This window comes from Rattus norvegicus, chromosome 3, assembly GCF_036323735.1.
Source record: "Rattus norvegicus strain BN/NHsdMcwi chromosome 3, GRCr8, whole genome shotgun sequence".
Classification (NCBI taxonomy): Eukaryota; Metazoa; Chordata; class Mammalia; order Rodentia; family Muridae; genus Rattus; species Rattus norvegicus.
This window is the reverse complement of record NC_086021.1, coordinates 173,204,674-173,232,512: the sequence shown is the minus strand read 5'-3', so window position 1 is coordinate 173,232,512 and position 27,839 is coordinate 173,204,674. Positions and strand designations below refer to the sequence as shown.

General features: G+C 44.5%; 1 protein-coding gene across 3 annotated transcripts in view; it reads right to left on the bottom strand.

The window, feature by feature from the left end:
- The window catches only part of Stk4 (serine/threonine kinase 4), an 81,898-nt gene that overhangs the window by 14,623 nt on the left and 39,436 nt on the right, over nt 1–27,839 (bottom strand). For all 3 annotated transcript variants that reach the window (XM_039105129.2, NM_001107800.1, XM_039105130.2), the window contains one exon: nt 18,902–19,059. In XM_039105129.2, the coding sequence (XP_038961057.1) occupies nt 18,902–19,059 (158 nt within the window). The remainder of the gene's footprint in view (nt 1–18,901; nt 19,060–27,839) is intronic.

Here is a 27,839-nt window from a genome sequence, read left to right as displayed (position 1 = left end):
AGGACCCACTGGCATGCAGCATTTACCCAGGCCAGGCCAGCTCCTGGGCACTCACTGGGCACCAGCAGGCCGGAGACCTAAATACAGCTCAGTCTCCTTCACCTTTCTTCTAACCCAGCAGTGTGAGGAGAAGAAACCTCCCCTGAAAACGATGAAAATGCAAACAAACACTGGACGACCAGAGAGCCGGTGGGAAGAGTCTGAGAGCACAGAGTCCGTGGTTTATAGCCACTTCACACACTGAACTGAGGGAGGAGTCCCACAAATAATGTACAATCACCCAGACCCCAGGCAGCTCTCTTGTAGCCAAGAAAATTCCTGGTTTGATACATTAGAATGATCCAAACTAAGAGCTCAAAATACTAAATGTCAAATAAATTGACTGATTAGGTCAATTATACAATGTAACGACTATCATATGACCATAAGCAAGTATTTTAAACAGGTATAGTGGTAGCCACCTATAATGACAGTAAAAGGGAAGTTGAGACAAGAGGATAGTGAATTTGAGGTCAGCATAGGCTATACTGCTAAACTTTATCTCAAACATTATTTTTAAAAAGGTATGACTAGGGGACTGGACGGAGGTTCAGCGGTTCTGTTCTTCCAGAGGACCTGCACTCGGTTCCAAGCACCCTCAAGGGTGTCTGCCCCGTGTCTGAAACTCCAGTTCCAGGGAGATTCAGCATCTCTGGCCCCTGCCGACACCTGCACTCATGTTCACGCACCCACACGCATAACTAAAAACAGTCATTTATTAAAGATGGGTCACACACATTTTTAATTATACACTGAAATAGGTCATGTTAGATGAGAAAATTAAAACTATAGGCAGAAAGATTTCAGTTGTGTGAGACTGAAAACTGGAAGGAGGCACATCAAAATAAAAAAAACTATAATTGTTGCTTGAGGGCGATAAACAGCAAAGGACATCTTTTAAGTTTTTCTTCAATCTCTAAACTTTCTGAAGCGTGCATAAAACATTCTTTCTACAGTTAGAGCGGAGGCTGTGTAATACCTTAGAAAACCAAAGCAACATTAGAAACCAAGAAAGAAAATAACCTTTATTAAATGCTTAATATAGGCAGGGGTGCCTGTGTTACTTTATACACTTTACATCACGTGGTACTCACCAACTCCTTGAGAAAAATGTAATTTTTAAAGGAGGTGGTGTGGGTTTGGGTGTGTGTACGTAGCCATGGAAGCCAGAAGAGAACAGCAGATCCGCTGGCAGCTGAGGGCAGCTGTGAGCTGGCAATCAGCCTCAGGTCAGAAGAGCAGCAAGCCATCAACCACCAGGCCATCTTCCTAGTCTCGAGAAGTATGAGTTTATCCATGTGCAACAGATGAGGAAATGCAGGGGTGAAGATGGCTGCTAAGGCCGACAGCCATGGCTTTCACTACTGCATGTACTGACTTTTGGCCTCACTGGCAAAACAGTTCCTTTACTGGGAAAACTGATTTTGCATGGTGCAGTAACTCAGGAGTCTGGGTACAAAGGACAAATCTGCAGAAGTCTAGAGCAGTGGTTCTCAGTTTTCCTAAAGCTGTGGCTCTTTAATGCAGTTCCTCATGCTGCGGTGACCCCAACCATCAAATTATTTCATTGTTATTTCCTAACTGTAATTTGCTACTGTTATGAATCATAATGTAAATATCTGATATGCAGAATATCTCATGTGTGACCCCGCCCCCACATAGGGTCGTGACCTGAGACCCACAGGTTGGGAACCACTGTCCTAGATACTCAGGGAAGTGGTCACACCGGAACTAAACATACTTCTTAGCGAACAACAAACCGGGTCAGGCACTGCTGTGTCAGAAAAAACACCAGCACAAAAAACTCAACCACAGCACACGTCAGTGTACAAGAGAAAATTTGAACCGACCGTCAGGGAAGACCCCCGGTATCTTACTCCTCAGAAAGCCAAGGAGGCAGACATGCAAAGACACCATTACTAGCTCCAGGACTAGGAGACTGCACCAAATGCGCCCTCCAAACAGCCCCTGAAACAGGACACAGCCAGCTGACAGCTCAAGAGAAATTAAAAGCACTGCACCCAGGGCCGGAGCGTGGCCAGGGAGCCTCCTCACTTACTGTCGGCTCAGGGCCTTCTGGTCAGAAATGATCAATTTTGCTTGGCAAAAAGGCATCAGGGCAGAGAAGAAATGCTTTGAATCAAGTTCTGTAGAATCGGCCTGTCTGAGAGGCGTTGAAGTCAATGCCAAGATCAATACGTGTTTCACAGCTCCCTTCTGGGGCTAAAGACAGGAACACTGAAAGGCCAAGTCTCGAAAAGGGAACTTTCTGTCCATAGATACGAGCCATGTTTAGATGCAGACACATCTAAAGTGACCACTTCCTCAGGGTGCTGAATGCTTATCTACTTTACCACAGCTGAGTGGCCACAGGCGCTCAGTAACACGGCATCACGGACGCTTAGGGTTGGCCCAGAAAGCTAGAAGTCAGGGAATGGAGAGTAGACCAGGCTATCCTGTTTGGTTTTCATTTTTTTTTTTTAATAGGAAAAACCCTGTGAGCCAGGAGGAGAGGCAGTTAAGATTAGAAAAAGGCAAGTTCCTGTGTCTCACATAGCTTCCACAAACCTCCATATACAACTCACACACTGACAAACACCATGAACCCAAGATCATCTAAACGCCATTCATGGCTCCCTTATTAAACAGCCTTCAGCAATAAACTCTGGACACCTGATTTTCTCATTAAGTGGGCAGGCTCAGAGAGGGATGCCACAGATAATGTGACAGATTGTGCATGGTATTTTTACTGCAAAATGTTAATTCATCCCAGGAATATTTTAAATTAATCCTAGTTTGTGATTAGAGCCTCGGCAGCTCTTCCAAGAGTGGAAAATCTCCACTGAGTCTGGACTGGAGCCTTTCTCCACAATATGTGAGAACGGCCTTTGTTGGCTGTGTCGGGAAGAGCGCTTGTGGGGGAAGGGGTAACACTTCCCAACAGCTCTCATTTTAAACACCACTCCCACAAGGTATTTTAAACTCAAACTACACACAGCCATGTGTGACGGCCATAAGATCCTAGAATAGGTTTTGCCACAATCTTTCTAAATAGAGAGCAATTGGGAGAGAGTGGTGGGCCTGTAAGGAGGACACGCGTCTGCTCTCTCTCAACAACCAGGCACCTCAGGATCATCCAGGAGGAAGCACAGCAGGGAAGCATTCTGGTCAGAAAACAGACTGCCAGTGTGTGGGCCAGCACAACTGACACTTAACCTTAACGAATGGCAGAGTTCTGTGTGGGGCATTAAGAAAGTGCTTCAGAGTGAGTTTGAACTGCTTCCAAGGGCTCCCACCAAAATGGGAAGGGAGTAGAACGTCCTTCTATCGTCCTTTTGGGGAGCAGTTCACCTAATTTACCCTTTCCTCCTTTTTACTGGTGCACTCCTCTTCCCTACCATAAGCACTAAACATGTACATAAAATTTACTAAACGGCCACTCTGCTAAATCCTTTAATGGTATTTTTAAGTTTAATATTCTAAATAACCCTGACAGGACATTCATTGCATCCCCATCAGGCAGCTGGTCGCGGTTGTAGACCTCATGAGAGGACGGAGCAGATCTACATGCCTCTGCTCAGTTATCCTGACTCCGCCATTCATTTCCACCTTCTGTGGACCCTAAGCATCCTTCACATCCGGTTCTGGGCTTGTACGGCTGCTATGAAAATACACAGTAGCCCAGTGTAAAGATGAGCAGAGAGCAAGAGAATGTGAGAGTCCCTCAAGAACTTCTAAAAGTAAAGGCCTGCCAGGCCCGACCCCGACCCTAGCCGGCTGCCCTCCTTATATGTAAGCCTCAACTGTAAAGACAAACCTACATATTAATAATGGAGTAGAATACCAGGTACTTTCTCAATGCTTAATAAACTTTATCCAACTTCAATCTAGGGGATTCCCAACACTGTAGCTCCAATCAATGTGTTCTGCTAAGGTTTTACAAAAAAGAAGGGAAAAGAATCCTGTTCCACACTTGTCATATTTATACTCTACTTAACACAGCCCCGTAAACACAGGAGAAAAGCTATTATAAGGTGAAAATCTCAAGTAAGCATGCAGCTCTGCATGGATGTATAAACGGGCTGAAACGGCAGCATTAAAAACCACGGCCTGAGCGCTCCTGGGCTGCGGCTCTCTGAGGTGCCGAGCGAGTTAGAGAGAGAAACGCACAGCACCTGAGTTAGACAAAGGCTGGGGAGCAGCGCACGTTTCCCAGGCAGAGAGGCATTTTATCTGGAGGATAATAGCAGGCTCCACATCAAAGCTGAAAGCCCACACTCATCACTTATTAATCACATGCTCTGTTCGGGTCGCACACACCACCCAGTGCTTCCAAGCCTTGTTGCCCACGAGTGGGGATAAGATCTACCCTGAGAAGACAGGCTGAGAGATGAACAGAAAAAACTGCTTATGGGGCCCACACACAACATGCACTGAATGCTATTTTCACCCCAAACTCTACAACCTTCCCTTTTTTTTAATGTTTATTTTATGTGTATGAGTATCTTGTCTGCATACCACGTTTGCCTGCCAGAAGAGGGTATCAATGCCTGCGGAACTGAAATTACAGATATTTGTGAACCATTATGAGGCTGCTGGGAATTGAACCTGGGTCTTCTGCAAGAACAGCAAGTGCTCTTAACCCCTGAGCTGCTTCTGCAGCCCCTGCAGCCTAGTCATAAAGAGGCAAGTATTCCTGCAAACAAAGCAGGAAATAAGACCAGAAAATAGTCAACACATACACAGACTGTTAGAAATACTCAGTACCTATTACTGATGTGGGGCGTGGGGGAGGAAAAACTAGCAGAAAAGCCCATATCATCAGGAGATAAGAGCATAAAAGAAAAACTCAGGAGCAAATTCCTGAACCAGACTAATAGGTACATAGTGACAGAGGTATCACCAGAAAAGCCATTAACTCTTGGCTGTGGTCATTAAGACTCCTCTACAATAGGCATCTTTGTTTTGACAGAGATTACATTTGGTCAAAGCAAAAAGGATGCCTAAAATAATGCCTTATAGTTAGTAGGACAGTTCCTGACAAGACAATTACTGTAAAGGCCATGATTACAAGGTAAGTAACGGAGTAACAAGACTGCTTTAACTGGAGGAAGTACTGACCTAGAAGGACAATAAAAAGGAGTCTGTCAACCCTGTCTGTGCTCTGAATAGGCATGAGAGCACACTGAGTCTCTCGCTGTCCCCCAACCCCCTGACGTCAGTACCCATTACATATTAAAAATGATTCTTTTTCCTGGCTTGTAAAACAAACTAAATATCTGACACGGGCTCATAGGCTTGGCTGTCTCAGTAAAAGGAACCATCCAAGAGTTCAGAGAACCAGGAGAAAATTGACTTATTTTTAAAAAGATCTCTGGGCTTCCATTTCTCAAACTATTAAAAAAAATACAAAATTCATCTTATTCTTACAAAACCAAGCATCATCAAATAAAATGACTATCCTATGTGCATTAGACTTTGTATTAAATGATGGTAACATTACAGTCACTGGCCATACCCCACATCTGGCTTACCAATGCTTTGATCCTCTGTCATTCCTGGATTATCTCTCATTATTCAAAGAGCTAATAATACTTTTTACAAAACTAAAATGTGGAACTGAAATAAAATAATATGTGGCTCAAACAGAAACACCCTTAAAATTGTACGATAACAGAATGTTGCCACGGATCTTAAAGGAAATTTAGTTCACAAGTTCAATTTACTTGTCTGCTGATTCTTTTTTCTCCAACCAGGAAGGGGAAAAAAAGCCAGGACAGGTGGTGTGATCAAGTTCAGAGAAGAGAGCCACCAACTTAGGCCAAGTGAGCTAAGGTTCTCTGTGACCTGAAAGATGGCGGATCTCCCTACTCAAGTGATCTGGTCTGTATGATGAGGGGTTATTTTCAAGAAATATTACTTTATACAGAGTCAAAACTGCAAGACAATAAATTAACCACATCACGCAGTATGCACAGGTGGCGGCCTCTGCTCCAAGACGGCACACAGAAGCAAAAGGGTGGCATCTGCTGGCCAAAGTGTGCTTTGCAATGTGGCTCCCTAAACATCGACAGTTCATGAAATGAGGGAAAAGTGGGAAAGTACACGGGCTATAAACAAGTCAGAGCAATGAAAGGAAAGACGGAGCGGAAAGAGGGTGGGAGGGAGGGATGGGCTTGGACAATCTAAATGTGATACCCAAGACTACTCTGTATTTCCCACTGGCTGGGGTTTAATTCCTTTGTTTTGTAAATGAGCCTGATTCTGGGCAAGTGTTCTGTGGGAAATGCATCTCTACTTTCATAAGGGAATTCAACAGCCAATCTCCGCAGGAAAGATTTAAGGAACTTAGGCTTACTCTGGGGATAACGTTTCAAGAAAGGTGGAGAAAGTAGAACCAGAGGGAGCTGGCATTTACAAAATGTCTGTTGCACTGCAGGAAGTCTGGTGCACTGTCTTATTTACTTAGAGCAGCAGCCTCCCCTGCAGGCTCTAGACCGCGTCCTTTCTTTCCATTTACTTAACAGGCAAGAGAGAAGGCAGAGGGTACTCACCACAGTCAAGTCAGAACCGGATATAAAAGCCCACCTCTAGGGGCCCTGACCGGCTTGATGCCCTGTAACCACCCTTTGGTGTAGACATAATCCTCTTCCACACAGAGGCCCACTGGACAGGGTTTCTCCGTGTAGTCCCAGCTGTTCTAGCAAATGTTAATCTAGCATTTTTCAGTCAAAAGCTGCAGAGTTGGATGCCTGGACCCACCAACAGCGCTGCATGCGCCTTCTCTCGTATGAGATGTAATGAAGGGCCGCCAGCGGACTCGTTCCTCTGCACCATCTCAATACCGATCGATCGTCCCAGTCTGCCAGCCTAAGATCTCAGTGATCAGACGGTGCGGTGGAGGGAGGCAAGGGAGAAGCGTGTCTTCACCCCAGCGGTGCCAGCGGAGGCTGCCCAACCGTGACTGTCCAGTGTTAGGCACAATGATCACTGGGCAGGGAAGCTGACCTGAGGGGTGTCTTAGATGGGAAAGGGAATAAGATGTAGGAATACTGCAGGGTATGTGATCATCACATCTTCTGCTTGAATACTGTAAACTGGATTAAATAGTCAACCCCAGGCCAAGAAGCAGAGCAAGCAACCAGCTGAAGGGAAGTGGGCCCAGATTATTAAGAAAAAGACCATGGAGTGCAAGAGGGCACTGGGAAGACGGCGGAGAGATGCAGAGGAAGCAGGAAGGAAGGGACACTGGGTTTGGAGGAAGTGTTTTGAGATGGTGTGAGAGGGGCATTTGTTCTGGGAGGAAGGGCAGCTGGGTGCTTTCTCTGCCTCTCTGAGCTCCCAGGCTTTCACCTCAGTCTCTGGCTCCTGAGTAAAATCCAGGGACTTTCTGAGATAACTTGAAGAGTTCAGGAAACCACCACAAGATGAACAAAATGTTTCTGCTCAACAAAGGAAGCCAGCAGAGTGTCCAGGCTCTACAGTGGAATAAAACCTTGACCAACTAAACAGTCAACAGAGGACTGCTATCTAGAATCCACGAGCAATTCTGAGAGTTAAAGCCTGAGACTATAAATCCTCTAATAAAATGGCTATGTTAATTGAGCACAGTTCTCAAAGGAGAACCAGAGATCAGGTGACTATTTGCCAGTGCAGCCCCAGGGGACCCAGTGCTCTCTTCTGGCCTGTCGGCACATAGACTCAGCCAGGCTCATCCAGGTACAGTTACGCACATAGTGTTTTTAAGGAAAGGAAGCAAATTAACCAGTAACCCTTTAATGCTGGTGGGGTGTGGACAGAAAAGAATTTTTATCCATGTCAGTGGGGGATGGGAGAGTATCACCTAATGCAGCCACTACCTACGCCAGCCGGAAGGCTCCTCTGAAAACTAAAGTCAAGCAGCGTTTACCTTCCCTAACCTTCAATCTCAGAATTTGGGAGGCTGAAGCAGGAGGATTCTGCAAGTCTGAGGCTAGCCTGGGTTACAGACCTTGCCTTAAAAATACAGAGGCAAGCGAGCAAACGGCCCTATAAATTAAACCAGAACCACCACAGGATCCACCCTGGGTCCACTGCTGCGTCTATACCTAGGAGGCACGTGACTGTCACAGAAATACGTGTACACCGATACTTACAGCTGCCCTGCCCATGTCAGTCCAGATAGGAATCAGCCAGGCACTCGTCAGCACACGGATAGATAAAAGCACGTGGTACAGACACAGAGAACTCTCTCCTGCTCTGTGGAGGAATGAAGCTAGGCATTGTTGTCAGGCAAATGAGTCAGCCTCGGGAAGACAGATCCAGAGATGCAGGAAGGACATGAAGGTAGGAAGGACTGAAGAGCAAGAGTGTAACCTAGAAGGGGTGACGGGATGAGAGACGTGAGGGCAAAGCGAGTACTACTTGGTGAGGGAGCAGCTAGAGGGGAAGAGGAGAAGGGAGCACAACACAAGGGGGACAGAATCAAGGAGAAGGGTGCATGTGTGACAGCGCCACACTAGGACCCACGGGACTGCTCAGTGGGCAAAGGTGCTGGCTGCCAAGCCTGGAGACCCAAGTTCCATCCCAGACACACATGGTAGAAGAGACCACTCTCCCCTAACACACATAAACACAATTTATATGAGTGCACTGTCCCTGTTCTCAGACACACCGGAAGAGGGCATCAGATCTCATTACAGATGGTTGTGAGCCACCATGTGCTTGCTGGGAATTGACACTCGGGACCTCTGGAAGAGCAGTCAGTGCTCTTAACCCCTGAACCATCTCTCCAGTCCTAACCACATTTTTTTTTTTAAAAAGAAAATATCACAGTAGAATGCATTTCTTTGTATACTAACCAAAAATTAATTTTTAAAGCAAAAAGAAAACAACTTTAAAAAAATCATTGATCATCTTTGTAGAATGGCAGGAAACCAAATAGCATTTTGAAAACTAGCAAATAGAGGGGAAAGATCTAGCATAAATTCTGTCTTTTGTACATCGATTTTGCTGGGAACAGCTACATCATTAATGAAATGCTTACTGTTTAAGGACCCTCATATGATAAAACGGTGAAGTGGTCAGATAGCACTCACTGTCTTGTATCTGTGAGTTAAACAGCACCTAGGCAACTGCCTTCAGTAGCTGTCACCAAAATGAAAGAGAGGCCACTGCCAACCCACGGAGGAAGAACTCACAGAGACTATGAGACGTCTCTGTCAAAATGCAGAACCTGAGGCTAACCAGGCCTGAGAGCCCCACCAGCAGCCCCTCAGTTCTGGCCCATGCAGCGGACTCTCAGCACGTCTATAAGATCAAACCATCTCCATAGTCCTAAGACCTTGCCTGCCTCCGCCATGCTGACGCTCGGACTGGGGGCACAAATCGAGGACTGGAGGTAGAAGTACTAACTTTATTATAAGTCAGGAAACGGAACCAAGCAAGCATTAGTAGTTACTCTGTTCTTCATGGCTACAGTTAGAAGATAAAATAACACGCCTCAAAAGACGTTAAAGCCCATCCCTTTAGGAGCTCCTCAGATGCAGTAGTGAGAGTCCTAATGGAATGACAGGAGAGCAGTGCCCATGATGAAGTGAGAGGGTTTAACTGAAATCAATGGCTGTCTTCAGCAAACGCCTGCACAATCGAGCTGTGGGCTCAGCCAGCTGCTTTTCCACGGAGCAGCAACTGCACTTGAGAGAGACAGTAACTAACTGTGGGTCTGCAGACTTGGGCACTGGCAGACATTTCCTTTAAAAATGAAAAAGTCAGTCTGGCGCGTCAAACAGCTGACAGTGTTTGCTGCCAATGACAAAATTCCAACTTTCAAGCAAAACTTAGAACTTCAGAAAACCCGATTCTACTGCAGTGAGCTTGGCAGCGTCCCCCACACGGACACTCGCTCTGGATGAGACTGGTTAGAGCGTCAAGGGGCACAGTCTTCTCGTGTTGTATAATAAAATGCCAACGCTTTGGCAGATCTCTGTGATTCACTGAACCAATGCTTTCCAGATGAGCATGGTGTTACAAAACCATGTGCATGTAAACCTTCTATTCAGAACCTGATGATTCCCACATGCAGCCCTGGAATACAGCTCACTGAGAGTCTCGATTCTCTATCACAGACTTTAAGCAGCCACCACTATTGGGGCTGACGAGTTGGCTCGGCAATAAAGAGCACTTGCAGGTCTCTCAGGGGACCCAAGTTCAATTCCCAGCACCCGAGTCAAGCAGCTCACATCTGCTTACAACTCCAGGTCCGGAAGATCCAACACCCTCTCCTGACCTCTGCCTACACCTGCACCTGCAATCACATACCACATACGCATGGAGCGAAAAATAAAATCTTTCGCAAAATGAAAAAAATCCCTCATACACAGTTGAAGAAAACGATCTGAACAAGCTATTAAGAGGCATCTTCCCCTTTCCAATGACACAGCTTTATCTGGCCCAACATTCTTCACACAAAACAAAGTCTGACAGACTGGATGTCAACACTCGTGATAATCTAGCTGTCTCCCACTCACACAGATTTGAAAACAAGCTCACTCTGTCACTAATACACATTTTTTTTTATAGAATGAAATCTTATTTTTCATAAAAATAATTTATTAAGCATAATCAGTTTACTGCTATTTCAAATGAACCAATGAATCATTTTATCCTGCTTTAGAATAAGAAGAGATTCTTACAATTGTGGTTTGGGGAGGTAGAGGGTTCTTCATGTTAAGGGCCTTGCCTATGCTAAGCAAGGGAGCTAAAACTCAGGTTTAACCTCATCTGTCTTACTTTCAAATTTTGTCAAGTATCAACAAATACAACACACACAACATCTTAGGATCGAGGTAGAAGCCCAGTGCATTGGAAATTCCATGAAGTCTACAGGGGTGACACCAGCAAAGACTCCTAGCAATGGGGGACACGGAGCAAAACCAGCCACCCTCTGTTACCCAGAGGAAGGGGAGGATTGGGGGAGCCACAGGGATCAAGGACACCGTAACAACTGAGAACCACAGAACCAACTGAAGAGAGCCTCAAGTGGACTCACAGACATCAGGGACCCTGTATGGCTCTGACCTGGGTCGTCCGCATACACGCATACAGTGGGAGCTGAGCTGTCTCTGGCTCTTTTGCCTCCTTTGGGACCCTTTTATTCCCACTGGGTTGCCTCATCCAGCTTTGCTTTGAGAATATGTGCCTGGTCTTATTGTAGCTTGTTATGCCATATCTGCCTGATGTCCCTGGAAGGGCTTGCTCTTGTCTGAGGGGAGGGGATGGAGGGGTAGGGTGTGGAGACTTAGGGAGGGAGGGGAGAAAGGAAAAACTGCAGTTGGGATATAATAGATGAGAGAAGAATAAGTAAAATAGCCCCACACAAATAAAAGATCTCTGAAGACCTCAATAATTCAGAGAAGTACAAAGACATCCTCAGAACTCCTGCTATACACTGAAATACCAACATATAGGGAACTTAGAACTTACTAAAAGGATCACTTCCATGTGACCAGCGATATTCAGAAATCTGGAACAACTACTGGTCATCCCAACAGAATCACAAAAGGTGTGAGGACAGGGTCTATCAATGAAGTGATGGTAAGAGGTGGCAAGGTCAATGGCCAATTCTGATTGTCAACCTGACTACATCTCGCATTAACCAACCCCCAACTGGGCACACCTGAGGGGGTCTTTCCTTGGTTGGACTATTTGAGGTGTAAGACCCTCCCCAAATCTGGGCCACACCTTCTGGTGGCACCCACATAAAAAGACCAGGAAGGAAGCTTTTGCTTTTTGCTGTTTGCCGTGGGAAGTTCATCCATGCTGAGCCATACCCCTCCGCTTGTCTGATGATCTGCTTATTGAGATTCTGACATAGACTGAAAACCAGTAGCCCTCTAACACTTCCCTGGGACTCCAGCTCCAGATTGGGACTGCTGAGAAATCCTGCCTGAAAAATGACTGGATCCTTGGCCTTTCTATCAGGAGACAGGCATTGCTAGATGCCTCAGAACAATGCCTGTAAGCCACTGTAATGTAAGAACTATGTATGTATGTGTGTACATATACATGTTACATAGTAAGTATACATATTATATAAATATATATAATCCAACCAAGGAAAATTCCTCACGGGTGTGCCCAGATGCCTGATTTTAGTCCATCCATCCATCTTTCCATATATCTCATATATATTACATATGTATATAATGTATATGATCATTCTATCAGATCTATTCTAGGGAATCCTAATTAATACAGCAACCATTTGCCACACGGTAATCTTGTTAGGGCTCTAAAGCAAACTTTGAAAGGCATGATTGGAGAAAACTAAACAGTAACAAGTATTTTATGACATTAAATAAATATTAATTTTAATTTTACAGGTACAATGAGTTACTGTATTTAAAGGAGTCTTTAAATCTTTTTATATAAAGATTTTATATTCTTACAGCTACACACACATACACACATATATAAAATATTTAGAGATAATATAATATATACCTGCCTTGATTTACTTGAACACAAGCCAAGTGTGAAAGGTGGAGAACGGGGGACAGAGGGCTCAACAAGAGTAAACTGGCTGCTGATTAGATCACGGCAGTGCTCACAGATTCTATCTCACCACGGAGGCTGGCGCGCTTGAGGAAATGAGCTTACTTTCCAATTCCTTGTGAAGCAGGGAGAAAATAAGCTCAATGCTTTAGGATATTCTTTGGTTTCCATAAAACAGCAGATAAAGGCTTCAATTGCAGATATCTGGGTTCCCAGAAAGCACAACAATGTGTCCTTGCAAGTATGAAGTACAGATACCCAAAGCGTCCCTGCCACAAAGTCACCGAGGCAATGGTAAGTCTCACTCCCAGCCAGTGTCTGATTTCTCAGGCGTATACATAATTAAAAGCAAACTGTGAAACTTGATGCAGACAGAGTGAGCGACAATTCTGTAAAACCTCTTCATGAAACCCCAAAGAAATCTCAACTCGACATCAGGGTCAGGTTCTGACTAGATAAAAATGGCTACGGTAAAGTTTCAAAAAATCCTTGGGGAAAACTCAGGACTAAAATTTGTCTTTCCAGCCTCAAATAGCCAATTACTGGCTTGTGACTATCTAGAAGCTTTGAACCATCAACGTTCAGGCTCTAGTACTTTCATAAAATTAATTTTAAATTAACATGGTAGTTTTAATACCCTAGTGAACCAGTTATCACACGACTTCAGAGAGATTAGCCTGGGGCTTCATTAGGAGTCTATTTTTAATTTCCCCAAACACTCAGGAAAAGTCCAAGACAAGGAAATCTTTTGGGGGGAGGATGGTGTACTCACTGACCTCATCTAACCTCACACTCTTGCAGCCAGATACAGCGCAGCGTGTCTATAACCCCAGCATGCGGGATGCTAAGGCAGGATTCTGAGTTCACGGTCAGCCACAGCTATTCATCAAGCCAGAACTTGTTTCAATAAACTAAGAAGGGTCTGGCGAGATGGCTCAGTGGTTAAGAGTACTGGGTGTTCTTCCAGAGGACCCAGGTTCAGTTCCCAGGACACACATGGCAGCTCACAGTCCTGCAGGACCTGACACCCTCTTCTGACCTCTTCAGGCACTGAACACATGTGGTACTTAGACATACATGTAGTCAAAACACCCATACACTTAAAATAAAAACTTTTAATTTGAAAAAGAAAATTTTTGGGGCTGGGGATTTAGCTCAGTGGTAGAGCGCTTACCTAGGAAGCGCAAGGCCCTGGGTTCGGTCCCCAGCTCCGAAACAAAGAACCAAAAAAGAAAAAGAAAATTTTTTCAAGCAAGACCTCCGGGCACATTCCCCAGGTTCTGGCTGAGGTTCCCACTCTCTTCTGACCTACCAGCCCACCATGTTTCCTGCTTTTCTAAGAGGGGCTTGCCACGTAGACCAGGCTAGCCTCACACTGGGCCTCCATCTGCCACGATTTCCCAAGGGTCATTATGGTGTTTCTTATAGAATGGGCTTTTCCTCTGATTTTTGCTTTGTTTTGTTATGTAGTGGTGGGGACCAAAGCCGGAGAGCTTCATGCTAGCTAGACAGGCTGAGGCTATGCCTAGACTCTGACACTAAGCCACACCCCTCAGCCCCTACAGCATGCTTTACAAAAGCGTTATCAGCACATTCTATGAGAAAAGCCCAGAGAGAGGTCACACAGTAAAGATGGTTAGGATGGGCCATTATATAACCCTTTAAAACTCAATCAAAGCCACGTCCCCCCAGACACTGACTTGGTCTTATGGATCAATATCGTTCCTATTTCTTTGAATTCTGCTCTTATATTTATCCTGTTTAATGCTTTAGCTATGGTCTTTCTGGGAACCTAAAATTATACATCTTCCAGAGTACCACTTTTTGTTGTTGTATTCTATATATTCCTGTCAGGTCTAAAGGGTACCCCATGTCCCCACAAAAAGAGCAGGCCCACCAACGAGGTCCAAAGTTGAATCAGGCTCAGCACAGTCTGGACTATAGGGGGTTCTGGTGTTTAGATAAAAGCCAGCATCCCTCAGGAACTAGGGAACTCTGTTGCCATCTGCCCCAAGAACCACTTCCCTTACCCCTGGATGGAGGGACCTAGAGGTCTGGTTGCATATCAAAGCCCATCCCAGCCTCCATGCTCCCTCAGTCCCTAGTCATAAGTACTTATCCCACTCCAAAGTCCACGCAAGCCAGGCTTCCCTCCTCCTAGTGACCAATTTGTTCTCTTCATAAGGACAGAGATTTTCCCGCCACCGCTACACACACTCTCTCTCTCCTCTCCTCCCCCCCCCCTCTCTCTCTCTCTCTCTCTCTCTCTGAGGCAGTCATCCGTTGGCTACAGTGTTATATAAGCTAGGCTGGCTGGTCAGTAAGCCCAGGGATCTACTCTCTGTGTCTGCCTCCCCAAGACCAGGTGATAAGCACACATCACCACCCCTGGGTCTCTTTTTTTTTTTTTTTTTTTTAAATGTGGTTCTGGACATTGGACTTAGATCCTCAAGAACTTTGCTGACTGAGCTGTCTCTAGCTCCTGAACGGTCCATGCTTGAGAAAGCGATATTTATACTATTGCTATGCTTTCAGTGTCCACTGCGTTCTTCCTATGTCTAGTCTATACTGTAACTGGATGTGACATTTATCCATTCACCCATCAACAGATGTATAGGCTTCACATAGATTCAGACTCTCATCCTCTCCAGCCCACCCATACCCCATAGTAATATAAGGCAGGTTTCTTCCATAGAATGCAGTCTTCAATTCTGTTGTTTTGAGATGCAGTCTTACTACACTGGCCTGGCTGGAGCCCTCACCCTAGCCTTCCAAGCAGCAAGGCCTCCAGGGGCACACTACACACCCCACTTCTACCTCAGTGAGTGTTCTCATGGTCTGTTCTTCTCTATTTCTCTAGTTTGAGCTTTTTGGTAACACTGTATTGAGATTTATCTTTTATATACTCTTAGAACACAGGTACTTTTAATCACATTTTCTGTGATTTCCAGAGTGTCTGCATTTGTCTGTCACTCAGCTCCAGACACTGACTTCGTTCCTTCCTTTATGCCCAGCTGTGTCTGTGTACAGCTCAGTCTGTGAAGAGCCTCCTGACCTGACGGCATGTTGTTCCTCCTGTCTTACGGAATGCTCTGTCTATACAAGGCCTCCTCCATGATTTCTCTTTACCATGTTTTACAAATTAGCCACTGTTGGGGCTGGGGTAGCTCAGTGGTAGAGCGCTTACCTAGGAAGCGCAAGGCCCTGGGTTCGGTCCCCAGCTCCGGAAAAAAAAAAAAAGAACCAAAAAAAAAAAAAAAAAAAAAAAAAAAAAAAAAAAAAAACAAATTAGCCACTGTTGTAGCCTAACTGATTTTATTTATGTTTGTTTCTCTCATCATTAACTCAATGAAAACACAGGCTCTGTCTTGTGCATCTACTCTGAGCTGGTAAATTATCGTAAACTAAAGTATTACAGGGTGGAGTTTTGCTTTTGAAGAGTCATGAACCAAACTGGATTTAAATTTAAAGCTTTTTGTGGAATTTTGTGCAAAATGAGAATGTACAAGTTCTTCTAAAAGGAATATTCTCTTCAAAAGTGTGATCGGTTTATAGAAATATCACTTTTAAAGCCTACTGCATTTCTAAGCAGTATTTTTTAGAAATCACTACATATCTTAAACACTACAGGGAATCACTGAAGGTTTTCTTTCAACTTGGTAAATAAGTCAATTCAATTTTAGAAATGGGATAAGTATTCAATTTCAGATGAAAATATGAAGGTTTTTTTAATATCAAGTTCTGCCACTTCTGATTAAATTATTTCCTATTTTCCATTTTGGACAAAAAGTTCATTTCGAAAAAAGCAATGGCTTTCACAAGAGAAAAAAAGGTATCATTTTCATAATCAAATACTGCTTGTCTGGAATTAGAAAGCCTCTCTCTGAGGCTGCTGAGGTAAACGTGTTAGTTAGCCGCACAGATACATCTCCTAAGCTTGAAATAAGATTGTCCAGGGATTCTTCCCACAATGCAATGTGCCTCTGTCACTATGGTAACTAGTAAGAAAAAGAGAAACTCGTTTATAGTGACACACTCTGAGAATTTTTTAGGTCAAACTTCATGGCTTAGTGTTACCAGAGGGACAGGTTGAGGCACAACCTGGTGCTGTCCTCGAATTCTAGGTCAGTATCTCCCGGTCAACTGCTAGTGTGCGGACCACTCTGTACTGTGAGCCATCTTTCAGACTAGCATTGCAAATCCTTGCCTCAGGATTGTGGTCAAGGCGACAGTACGAAGGCTTTAGAGACAATTTTTCCTTGATCATCGGTGTGTTTTCATGTACATCCCAATCTCACCCTCTTTCATTACTCAACTATGATATCCCCTTAAAAGACAATTTTAAAGACCAAATTCTCAGGGGACTGGAGAAATAGCTTAGCAGCCAACTCTATACTGCTCTTAGAGACAACCTGAGTTCACTTCCCAGCACCCACACCAGAGCTCACCACTTCCTGTAATTCTAACTCCAGAGCATCTGATGTTCTGGCCTCTGCAGGCACTGTATTCGGGTGCACATTCTCTCACGCGGATCCACACATGAAAAATATCTCTTCTAAAAATAGAATTCTCAGGCTGACAAGCTGGTCCAGTGGGTAAAGGCAGTTGCCATCAAGCCTATGCCCTTAAACTGGGTCTCTGGGACCTACACAGTGGAAGGAGAGGACTCAAACCCATGTGCTGTCCTGACTCCCACATGGACAGAGCATTGTGTGTGTTTCTTCCTCCATATGCATGCTGTGTCGCGTGTTTCTTTAACAAATTCTCTTAGCATTCTGAAGTAAAAACAGAGACATTTATTCTCAGGACAGGGTAGTTCAGTCATATATAAATCCAAACTTTGGATTTGGAACAAAAGCCCTAATAGCAAGTATCTCTCAGTGTGAAATAGGTTGGATTATGAGTAGGAAAGAGAAGCTGGCCAGACAAGGTGGGGAGTCAGAGAAGCCATGCTCAAACAGGGCGGCTGCTACCAAACCCTAATAACCATCATCCGATGGTAACAAGCATGTGGCCAGATCTCCCAAGTTTCTGGGACAAGCTAGAAAAATAGCATTTTATGTAAAATACCTCGAGTTTTAAGTTTAGGCAACTGGATTTAAACTTTATAGTATTACAGAGACTCAGAGCAGCCTGTGTGAGCTGCCGCCGCCTTTGGATTAGAGGAGTCGTAGTGCAGTACAGACCGGACAGCTGCTAACCCGTCCTCTCATGGGGTCCAACTTCCGCATGAACTAGCCATCACCTTCTTCCACTAAAGCACTCAGAGGACCAAGCCTCTGTAGAAACAGCTTGCCTGTCAAACCACGCTCTCAGCCAATAGCTCAGCTTGAGTAAACCAGGGCAGGGATAAAAGAACTCTTCATACATTAAGTACTGACCTAAGGATGGGGACAGCATTCGAGCGACTGTATCTCAAGATTACTAGTTCTCCAGGCCTCCGAAAGCGAAGACGCAGACGTGAGTGCAGATCTAAGAGCTCTTACGTACTGCCTGGCAATAATGATGTGATCTTCTGACAGAAATCCAAACAGGCTTGCTTAAAGAGCCACTGAACCAAGAAAATGAACCTTTACAGACACAATGAAGACAACTCCACAGGCAACACGAAGGGGCAAGCGGCACAACGCAAAGCTTCTGAGTGTGCGCTGCCTCATCACGTCAGAAGATACACGCCAAGGACCTGGAAGAGGAATGGCAGCAGGTGCCCCCTAACTGTGGCCTCCTTTGTACAGTAAAAAACACCGCAGCCAAGTTCTTTCTGCTACATGTTAACAGAGGCACCAGAATACAAGTTTCAAAGTATAAAGTACATCAAGTCACCTCCAGCAAAGGGATTCCCGTAAACCTCAAGAAGAAAGGTCTCCGCTGAGGGATCTTTGCATCGCCTGACAAGCCGTCTCTGGGTACCTGCATAGCTCCCGCCCTCACTCTCCTACATATGCTCTACTTCCCTCCAATGCTCAACTCCTAAGTGAAAGATCGCACTCCTTAATGAACCACTAAAGACAGCTGCCTCCTCATTTGGTTATCACATACATCTTTTATCCCTAATCATTTCAACCTGGACAATACAGCAAATAGAAAGTGGATGAAGGATTTTTTAAAGGGAAAAAATGTCAGGGATCCCAGAACTTTTCACATGTCAGTAAAAGTGTTGTCTCAAACTAGTGAGGTCCTTGGCCCTGGAGCTGCTGCCAAGGGCAGTTACGGGGACTCAAACTTGGTTCAAAAATGCTCAAGGCCTGTGAGCTGACCGGACAGGATGAGCAACACCACAGACCCCGCCCTTCCAGGAGCACCACCGTTCAACCTCAGCTCTACTCACAAACTCGTAGTCTCCATCCTGAGGTATTTTCCAATCTGAAGAATTCTTCAGAGAGCCAGATACATTCTTGCCAAAGCTGTTGATCTGATTTTCCTTTTCTTTTTGTTCAAAGTATTCAAGAAAAGACGGTTTTGCAGGCTGCATGGTCTCATCTCTCCCTGAAAACCAAGAAACACAGAAGGTGAAAAGAAATACAAATCCACGTGTGGTCAGGATGCCCACAAGGGCTACAGGCTCTAGGTCAATTCTTTCTGCTGGATAAAGACCCCTTTATAAAAGACTCTGCTGAAGCTAAAGAAAAATACACAAATTCTCACTCAAAATACTTCTTACGGAAATAGACAGACTGTGGCTTCCCCCTGTAATAATTTATATAAATGTTTTCCCCAGAGTCATTATTTCTAAACAGAAAGATTTGGGCACTTCAATGATTCTGAAAAGGCTTCAAGTAAAAATTATATTACTGTTGTCCTTTTTATTATTATTAGTTTCCTATAGGAAATAATTCCTGAGATATTTAGATTGAAAATATTTCAGAGGGCTGGAGAGATGGCTCAGTGGTTAAGAGCACTAACTGCTCTTCCAGAGGTCCTGAGTTCAAATCCCAGCAATCACACGGTGGCTCACAACCATCTGTAATGGGATCTGATGACCTCTTCTGGTGACTAGTGAAGACAGCTACAGTGTACTCACATATAATAAATAAATCTTTAAAAAAAAGGAAATATTGCATAAACAAAAACATTTGTATCTATCATTGTCTGTCCCTCTACGGCAGACAGACAATGACATGGGAAGCAACTGCTCCTTAACGAGCTCACATTCCAGTTGAGAGACGGAGACAAATATGCACCAGCAGTGTGTGTGTGTGTGTGTGTGTGTGTGTGTGTGTGTGTGTGTCACACGCACACGTTAAGGACAATCCTTCCACTTGTGAAATATTATGTAACATTCTTCTGCTGCTAAGGGTAAAACCAAAGCCTTGTGCATACCAAGCAAGTGTTTTCCCACTGAACTCTAGCCTTATATAACTTTTTTTTTACATAACTTTTATATATGTATAAAACTTTTATATAACACACACACACACACACACCCCTAGCCTTATATAACGTTTTCTATTTTTTTCATTTGTATTTATCTGTTTATTTACTTATTTGAAGCAGGCTCTCTCTTTGCAACCCTGGCCGGCTTAGAATTTACTGTGTAGCCTACGCTGGCCACAAACTCGGAGATCCCTCTGCTGCCTCTGCCTTTCAAGAGCTGGGATTAAAGACATGTACACCATGCTTGGCCCATAAATAATTTTTAAAATATTATTTACAAATGATTTATATATGGTATAATATCATGTGTGTAGCATGAGCTGAACTCTGTAAAATCATATACACAGGAGAAAAATAGACCAAAATGTTAAATGAACCTCTCAGACATTTGGGTTCTTTCTCCGTCACACAAGTCCAGCGATGCCAGGTCTGCCCACTCTAGGTACTATCACGGCCTTGTTCGGCTTCCCCCTTACAGGGGATTTCACACAGGCTTTGCTAAGATCTACCAATCACACTAGGAAGACATGGTGTACTACTGTGATGTGTGTTCTATAGAAAACACAAGGTGCTGCTTATGCTCGCTTTGTTAGTTTTTAAGCTTTGTTATGATTGTATACTGAAGTACTACAAAAACTACAATAAAAGAAGCTTGTAAAACTGTGTATGACACTGGATGTGCTGAGGAGACAGAAGCCATGTTCTCTGCTCAGTTCCTCCCTCTGGGAACTCAAGAGGGAGGACAGGCTATGAAACAGCTGCACACCGGACCTTCACCTAGTCCTACACGTGAACAAGGAGTGTCAGAAAACCAGTGCCAACCAGCCTCGAGATGCTGAAATGACACAGTCAGAACATGGTAACCATACAAAATGCCCGAAGTTCCCTGGGCAGCTGAGCAGACCAGAAAACCTAGCAAGTTCAAATTATCCGGTAGCTGTTTGGGAAAAGATCACACTGGATACGTATCTCACTCCAAAAACAAGTAACTTCCAAAGTAATAAACAGTAACTGCGAAGACAGAAACTATAAACTCTAGAGAGGATAATGCTCCTAGAGGCCAATTCTGGGGAAGGCTTTCCAATGGTGAGAGATCGGGGAGGGAGGGGTGAGAGAGGGGAGGGAGGGGTGAGAGAGGGGAGGGAGGGAGGGAGGGAGGGAGGGAGGGAGGGAGATAGGCCACTTCCCGTGTGTGAAGGAAGCAGCACAGACCCTAAAATGACTAAGTAGTGTACAACACATGTTATAAGCCAAACTAAAAGATAAATTATGAGAAGTGTTTGCAACAAATACCATAAGATGTTTTAAAAACTGCGTTTTAAAGACAACTGTAAGAAGAGTTTGTGAATTTGGGGAACAGTGAGATAAAGATTGGTAGAGGACACAAAACTACCCAACTGCTCCTTATAAAGGTAAAGAGAAAGGCTTTCGCTCCCTTACAGGAGAAACATAAATTAAAGCCACGCGAGGAGCCACCTCTTAAGGCTTCAGCTGGCAAAACCCCAAACCCCATAGTGCGCCCTGCAGATGGCTGGCTGTGGCTGGCTGGCTGAACCGGCCGTACAGTGTGCAGCAGCTGTCAACAGGACCGGCTGCGTATGAAACCATGGACCAGAAGCACACAGGAACTGTCTGTAGTGATGAGTCTCGACTACAGCTCTCAACAGGAACTCGTGTTTTTAAAAAAGATCCTGCCAAGCGTTTCTGACTCAAGGACACCAAAGCCATGACACCTCTACACCAATGAGCATCCCCAGTACAGATACGAGTTTGAGAAAAACAAAGAACAAAATAGAATCTCCTCTACTGAAAAAGGGCACCAGCAAATTCCGGGACTAAGAAAGAAAAATCATTACGTGAGCCTCCATTGTTTTAGGCGAGTACAGGCCGGTGCATCTCACGGCCGCATCAGAGAAGTTTCTTCCTGCAGTAGATGGCGATTAACACGGACTGGTCAGTAAGCACCTTCCAACAGAGCAGGGCTGATGCTCTGTGAGCTCACATAGGCTATCACAGCACACCCGAGCCCTCACAGCTTCAAACCACATAAAATACCAGCATGGCGAACCAGGGAGCTGGCACAAGGTCTCACTGAACGACAGAAGCCATTGCAACTGAGAGCTGCTAGGAAAGGGAGAAATCTGCTTTCTTCAGTGGAATGCACTGGTCCAACCAATCACACCAGGCAGCTTGCTGCTCATGCTCAGGAGAAGCTGGCCAACACAAAATGGAAACCATGGTTGGCTGGGGTGTGTGTGTGTGTGTGTGTGTGTGTGTGTGTGTGTGTGTGTGTGTGTACACATGTGCATGCATGCATATACACACATGTACCGAGGGCACATCACACCTGCATGTTTTTAGGAACTTTAAACCAATAAAGTGCCACACATGCTAAAGTGGACAGGTGTTCAATCAGACCTCAGACCTCTGCCCGACACAGAGGACTACAGGCAACTCAGGAATCCTAAGAATGGGAGAAATGGTCTCCTCAAGGAAGAGTACAACTGGTTACCCAGTATCAGCCCTGTGGCATACACACAAGTAGCATTACACAGGCTGAGCAGGTTGTATATTTAGGAACATGTATGTTTAATAACGATTCATGAGAGACCATGAAACTGAAGGAGAGCATGGAGGGTATACAGGAGGGCCTGGAGGGAGGAAAGGGAAAGGAGGAGGGTAGTAATATTATAATCTCAAAAGAGAGAGAGAGAGAGAGAGAGAATATTAAGTTGGGAAAGGGGAGAGAATATGATTAAAATATTGTATATAAAAATTTAAAAGAACAAAAGATTGACAAGAACTATAAAAAGTGCAGCTGGAGAGGGGCTTAGCTAGAGAGAACTCTTGGCTCCACAGCCCTGGTCCTGCAGTTGGCAGGCTCCTTGTGCGGCAGAGAACCAGGAGGTCCCTGCTAAAGCCACAGCTCCAGTGTTGCTCCAGTGTTGCTCCAGCAAAGAGCACAGCAGGGAGACCCTCCCCACCTTAGCTACCAGGCCACCTCCAACCTTCCTCCAAGCCCTCGCACCTCACCACAGCAGCATCAGCGCACCTGTGAGAACCCCGCATCCACACTGCTCCTTTGTCCCTCCAGACTCCCTGCTTGGTCTCAGTGGACCTAATTCTCCCACCAAGGACAAAACCAGACAGATGGGACTTTGCTCAGTAGCCCTTAGAAGCCACAACTCCATCAACATCTGGAGCTAATGTCTCGAGACCCCCAAAATAGATTCCTCCACTAAATGTTCCTAAGACTTCTTGTGGCTCTCAGTGTGTGGACATTAGTGTGGGAGTCTCTTAGAAGCAACCAACAGGAATACCAAACACCTCCGCGCCCTCCTCTTTGGGGAAACAGGATCTGGTGCCCTAATAACTAAAGAGATGCCACCCAGTGAGGTGTCTGTAGCACGATCCCTGCAATTTTATAAATGCTAACAGGACTTACGTGACTGCTCATACATGCTCAAACACTTACTAAATGGGCTATTTCTAAATTTTATGTATTTCTGTTAAGCCTCAAACCTCGTATATCTTGCAGTCTAAAAAATTACTAATGCATTGAAGATTACTTTAGCCAACTAAATATTCACTTTTTTTAAACTAATGGGCATTTAAGAGGAACCTTGGGGAGAACCACCACTGCCAAGTCGGAAACGCTATGGACACCCAAAGAACACATGAACTACACAGCGAGTTCCAGGCCAAACTGTGCTAGACAATGACATCTGTCTCAAAATAAATTAAGTATAATATAAACGAAGATATATAAATCAAATCTTTAAGTCAGGGATGAGATTAAAAAACAGTTTTGTAGCTTAGTTCTAAATCATTCCATTAAAAAAAAAATCACAAGAATGACAACCACTAAGAGATAACAAATCTCTGGCTATCACTGTTTAGATGAAAAGTAGTGTTTGCCCTCCTCACAATTCATTTATTTACTTGACAACAACAGCCCTCCCCAAGCCCTTCAAGATTTCTAATATTTTTGGAGGAATAAACAAACAAACAAACAAAACCATCCTCTGTCTCTTTCAACAACTAAGAACCACAAATAAGAAATTCTATCAATGCCTTTGTTTTCCTCTTGTGCTATCCATGCCAAGCACCTGGTTATCCCTGACATGAATCGGAATTTAAAGACACCCACCCCAAACTATGTTTTATGATTAGATAATTTTTTCCTCTAATCACATATTCAGACATAAACTGGGAATGAAAGGCAGACTGTTCTTGGAAATTCAATTATAGCTAAACAGTCAACGTTTACATACCTCAAATTACCAAAGAAGGAAGGATGACTTCAGTTTGGGCAGGAGGTCATCTGGGGTTGTGCTGTCTCTGGGAATCAAACCCAGCAAGTAAACTATATCCCTAGCCTCCAAAGTCAATTTCGGAACTAGCGCAGCAGACTAATTCCTAGCTTGGAGTTTTACACTATGCACATTTTACAATGATTTTCTTTTCAAATTGACAGAGATAGCCCCTACCCCAGAAGGTGCGATGATTTAAACTCCTGGTCCTGATTGCACGTAGCCAGACCAGACTTTCAACATCGTCTAATCATCATCAGTGCTGGTAAATCTCAGCGAGCTTCCTAATAGTAAACCACACGGAGGCGCTACCCAGCAGACATCTTAACTGAGGCCTTCCGATCAGCCTGCCCAGGGATCTGAGTCGTCCTGACCAGACCAAAAGAAGTACCCAAGTGCACACGGCTCTTTTCAAACCTACCGAATCATACTTTAAATGAAATGGCTGCTTTTTTAATTCAGCAAACTTTGGACTGCTTTGTTATGCAGCAAAAGCTAAATGATTTGTAACAATCTTCTTCTCCCCTTCCCTAAGTGTGCTCACTCACACAGGATCTTACATCCACAAAAAGCATTTATTTCCCTTAGAACCCAGGTGCAAATGCGACCAACACTGCTACTGAACACCTGGGTTGGATGCTCTTTTATCTGACTGTACAGGAGGTACGGAGACTGAGGGACCTGCCTGCCCAGTGCTGCACAATGGCCCTTCACTAACTCCTCTAGGAATCTTTGAAGGATATTATGGTTCCTGTTTTATGGATGAGCTGTTTGCCTAAGATGTTATAGCTATGACAACAAGGACCAATGTGAACAGGTTTTAAGCCTCGAGAGCTGGGCATCATCTGGTGAGTTCTCTAAAACCAAAATGAAGATTCTTGACGTGCTAGCATTGCCATTAAGTTGAGAGCAGAAAGGGTAAGCGAATGGAATTTCCCCAGGAACCTAATCTTTGAACCGTTCTTCCAGCCACCTTGAGCTGGAGGGTCAAGCACTAGCAGCAGCCTGAGAGTTGGGAAGTAAACTACTCCGAACTGATTAAAAACTAGGCTGCTCCGGCCTCTCCAGCTCCCAGGCTTCAGCTGGTCTGGGAACAGTTTGTTTCAACTTGAACTAGACTAATTCTTCAGCTTTTCACAGGAAATGAACACAGTCGGCTGAATGATAATCCAGGAAAGCTGAAGTCAGAGGGAGGATGGACTGGGCTAAGTACGAAAACAGCCACATGTTGCTTTGATTCTCTTTATCTGATGCAGGAAATAAATGTGCTCTACACTATGGCGACCTCCTCCTCTGTAAGCCCCACTCATCACCTGAATGGACACGCTGTCCAAACCTGCAGGCGAAGGAGGGAATGCTGAGCACCGTGCCTTGTCTCCATTTTTCTTTGAAAATGTTACATAAAAGCAGAAAGACCGGCTGGAGATCAGTGGTTAAGGGCACTGAGACTGCTTTTCTAGAGGTCCTGAGTTCAATTCCCAGCAACCACATGGTGGCTCACAACCATCTGTAATGGGATCTGATGCCCTCTTCTGGTGTCTGAAGACAGCTACAGTGTGCTCATATACATAAAATAAATTAAAAAAAAAAAAAAAGCAGAAAGGCAGAAAGACATGATCCAAATGTCCACCAACTGATGAACAGGTATTCCTAGACTGCATCCCAGCACTGGGGAGGAGGAGACAGGCAGATCCCTGGAGCTACCAGCCAGCCAGCCTCGCCACATCCACCAACTCAATAAACAAAGTGGAGTCCCAGTGTTAACCTCTGGCCCACCCCAATACCATACACACACATACTCACCATACACACATACTCACCATACACACATATACATATTCATGCACACATGTTCACGTACACCAACAAAAAATTATTTAAACACTGATACACCTTGGATAAACCTTGGAAGAATTATACAAAAGTGTCAGACCCAAAGAAAAGCATATTGTCTAAGTCCATTTACATTAAATATCCAGAACAGGAAATGCACAGAGGAGAGGAAGAGTAAGAAGTAACTGACAACGGGGTGAGAGTAGCATTGAAGCTATTAAATACTGGGATTTAATAGTTGCTAGGCTTGTAAGATGTTGTCAACATACTAAAATCTATGAACCTGTATGCTTTAAAACATTAGGCTTTATAAACTATATCCCAGTTTAAAGTAATAAAACTTTAAAAATTAAATACTGGTAGTATTCATGCACACACGAATACTAAAAGTCACTGTATACTCTAAACGAGTAAACACCATAGTGCATAAATTATATCAATAACTCCATGTTGAGATAAAGAGGCATGACCCCTTCCTCTACAATGTGCTCCTAACAGGTCCACTACATGTCAGGACAGACGGACTACACAGAAGCTTGACCAGAAACTGGAGCTCATATCGCCTTTGGCGTGCCCATCTATGAGATCTCAAACGGGATGGCTCTTCTGTCCCACACCTTCGCTTTCAAGCTATCACTAAGTGAACCACAACTGTCAGCCTAGCCCTTCCTTAATTCTCACCATAACTTGTTTTTTTTATCTAAGTAGTAATTAGTTCTGCTCAAAGTATCGAAGTGGGCACCAGCCTACAATTTCCTCTGGGCTCCATGGAAAAATATTTGCAAAAACAAAAACTCCAGTAATACCTCAATGTTTCCCTGTTTTAAAACAAGGAGCCATAATGTAAATGCATCATGGAGGGTTTGATTTGTTTCGAAATCTAACATTTATTGTCTGTGTGGTTTCTGGTTTGGTTTTGTTAAGAGCAGCTATGGGTTTCAGATGTACCTAGTCACTCACTTACATAAAGTCACTGTCCAAGTCTGTGTAACCACAAACGTTTGTCTGTTCTTGAAACCGCTAAGAACGGAGGGTTGTGAGATGTCCTGGGGCCCAGGAAAGCTCTCTCCCTGGTAACAGGACAACTGCATCTGTAGGATCTGACTTGCTTTCCAGACCGTGGCTCACAAGCCATCTTAGTGCTAATGAGCTGCATACGGATTCCAAGAAAACTACAGCTCAAAACGTCCAAGGGCCCCTAGCTAGGGCACTGGGGAGAGCCGTCTGGAAAGAGACAACAGTCTCCATCCCTTGGTACTGCATTAATCTCCTAGGACTGGGCCAACTTTCCTGACCAGAGTGTCTTCGTACACCCCCTTAACAACAGTATCAAGTTAAAACTCTATCTGGGCACTCAATCCTAGTCAATTAAAAGTTGACCAATGCTTGTATCTGCTTTAGCCAACTTCAATATTCAATACGCCCCGTCTCCCTTTCTGACTCTTTACCATCCTTCTCGAAAGCTCATTCGCTTTTTTCTGTAACTTCCCTGATGTGTCATCAAGCGCTTTGCTATCTTCCTATGCGGAGGGCCTCTCTAACAAATCACTACCAAAGGCCACGATCGGGGTGCGTCCTACTCATACAGAGGACTAGAAAGTGGAGTGCGAGCACACAGCACCGAACAGCAACAGCGAGACGCCATCCTGTTTTTAACCTGTAAGTTCCTGGTCAGCAGTCAGTGTTTCACTGAAGTCCCTCCCTGTGTGTTGCACAGTTGTGACATGGAGTACATCCCTAGAAAAT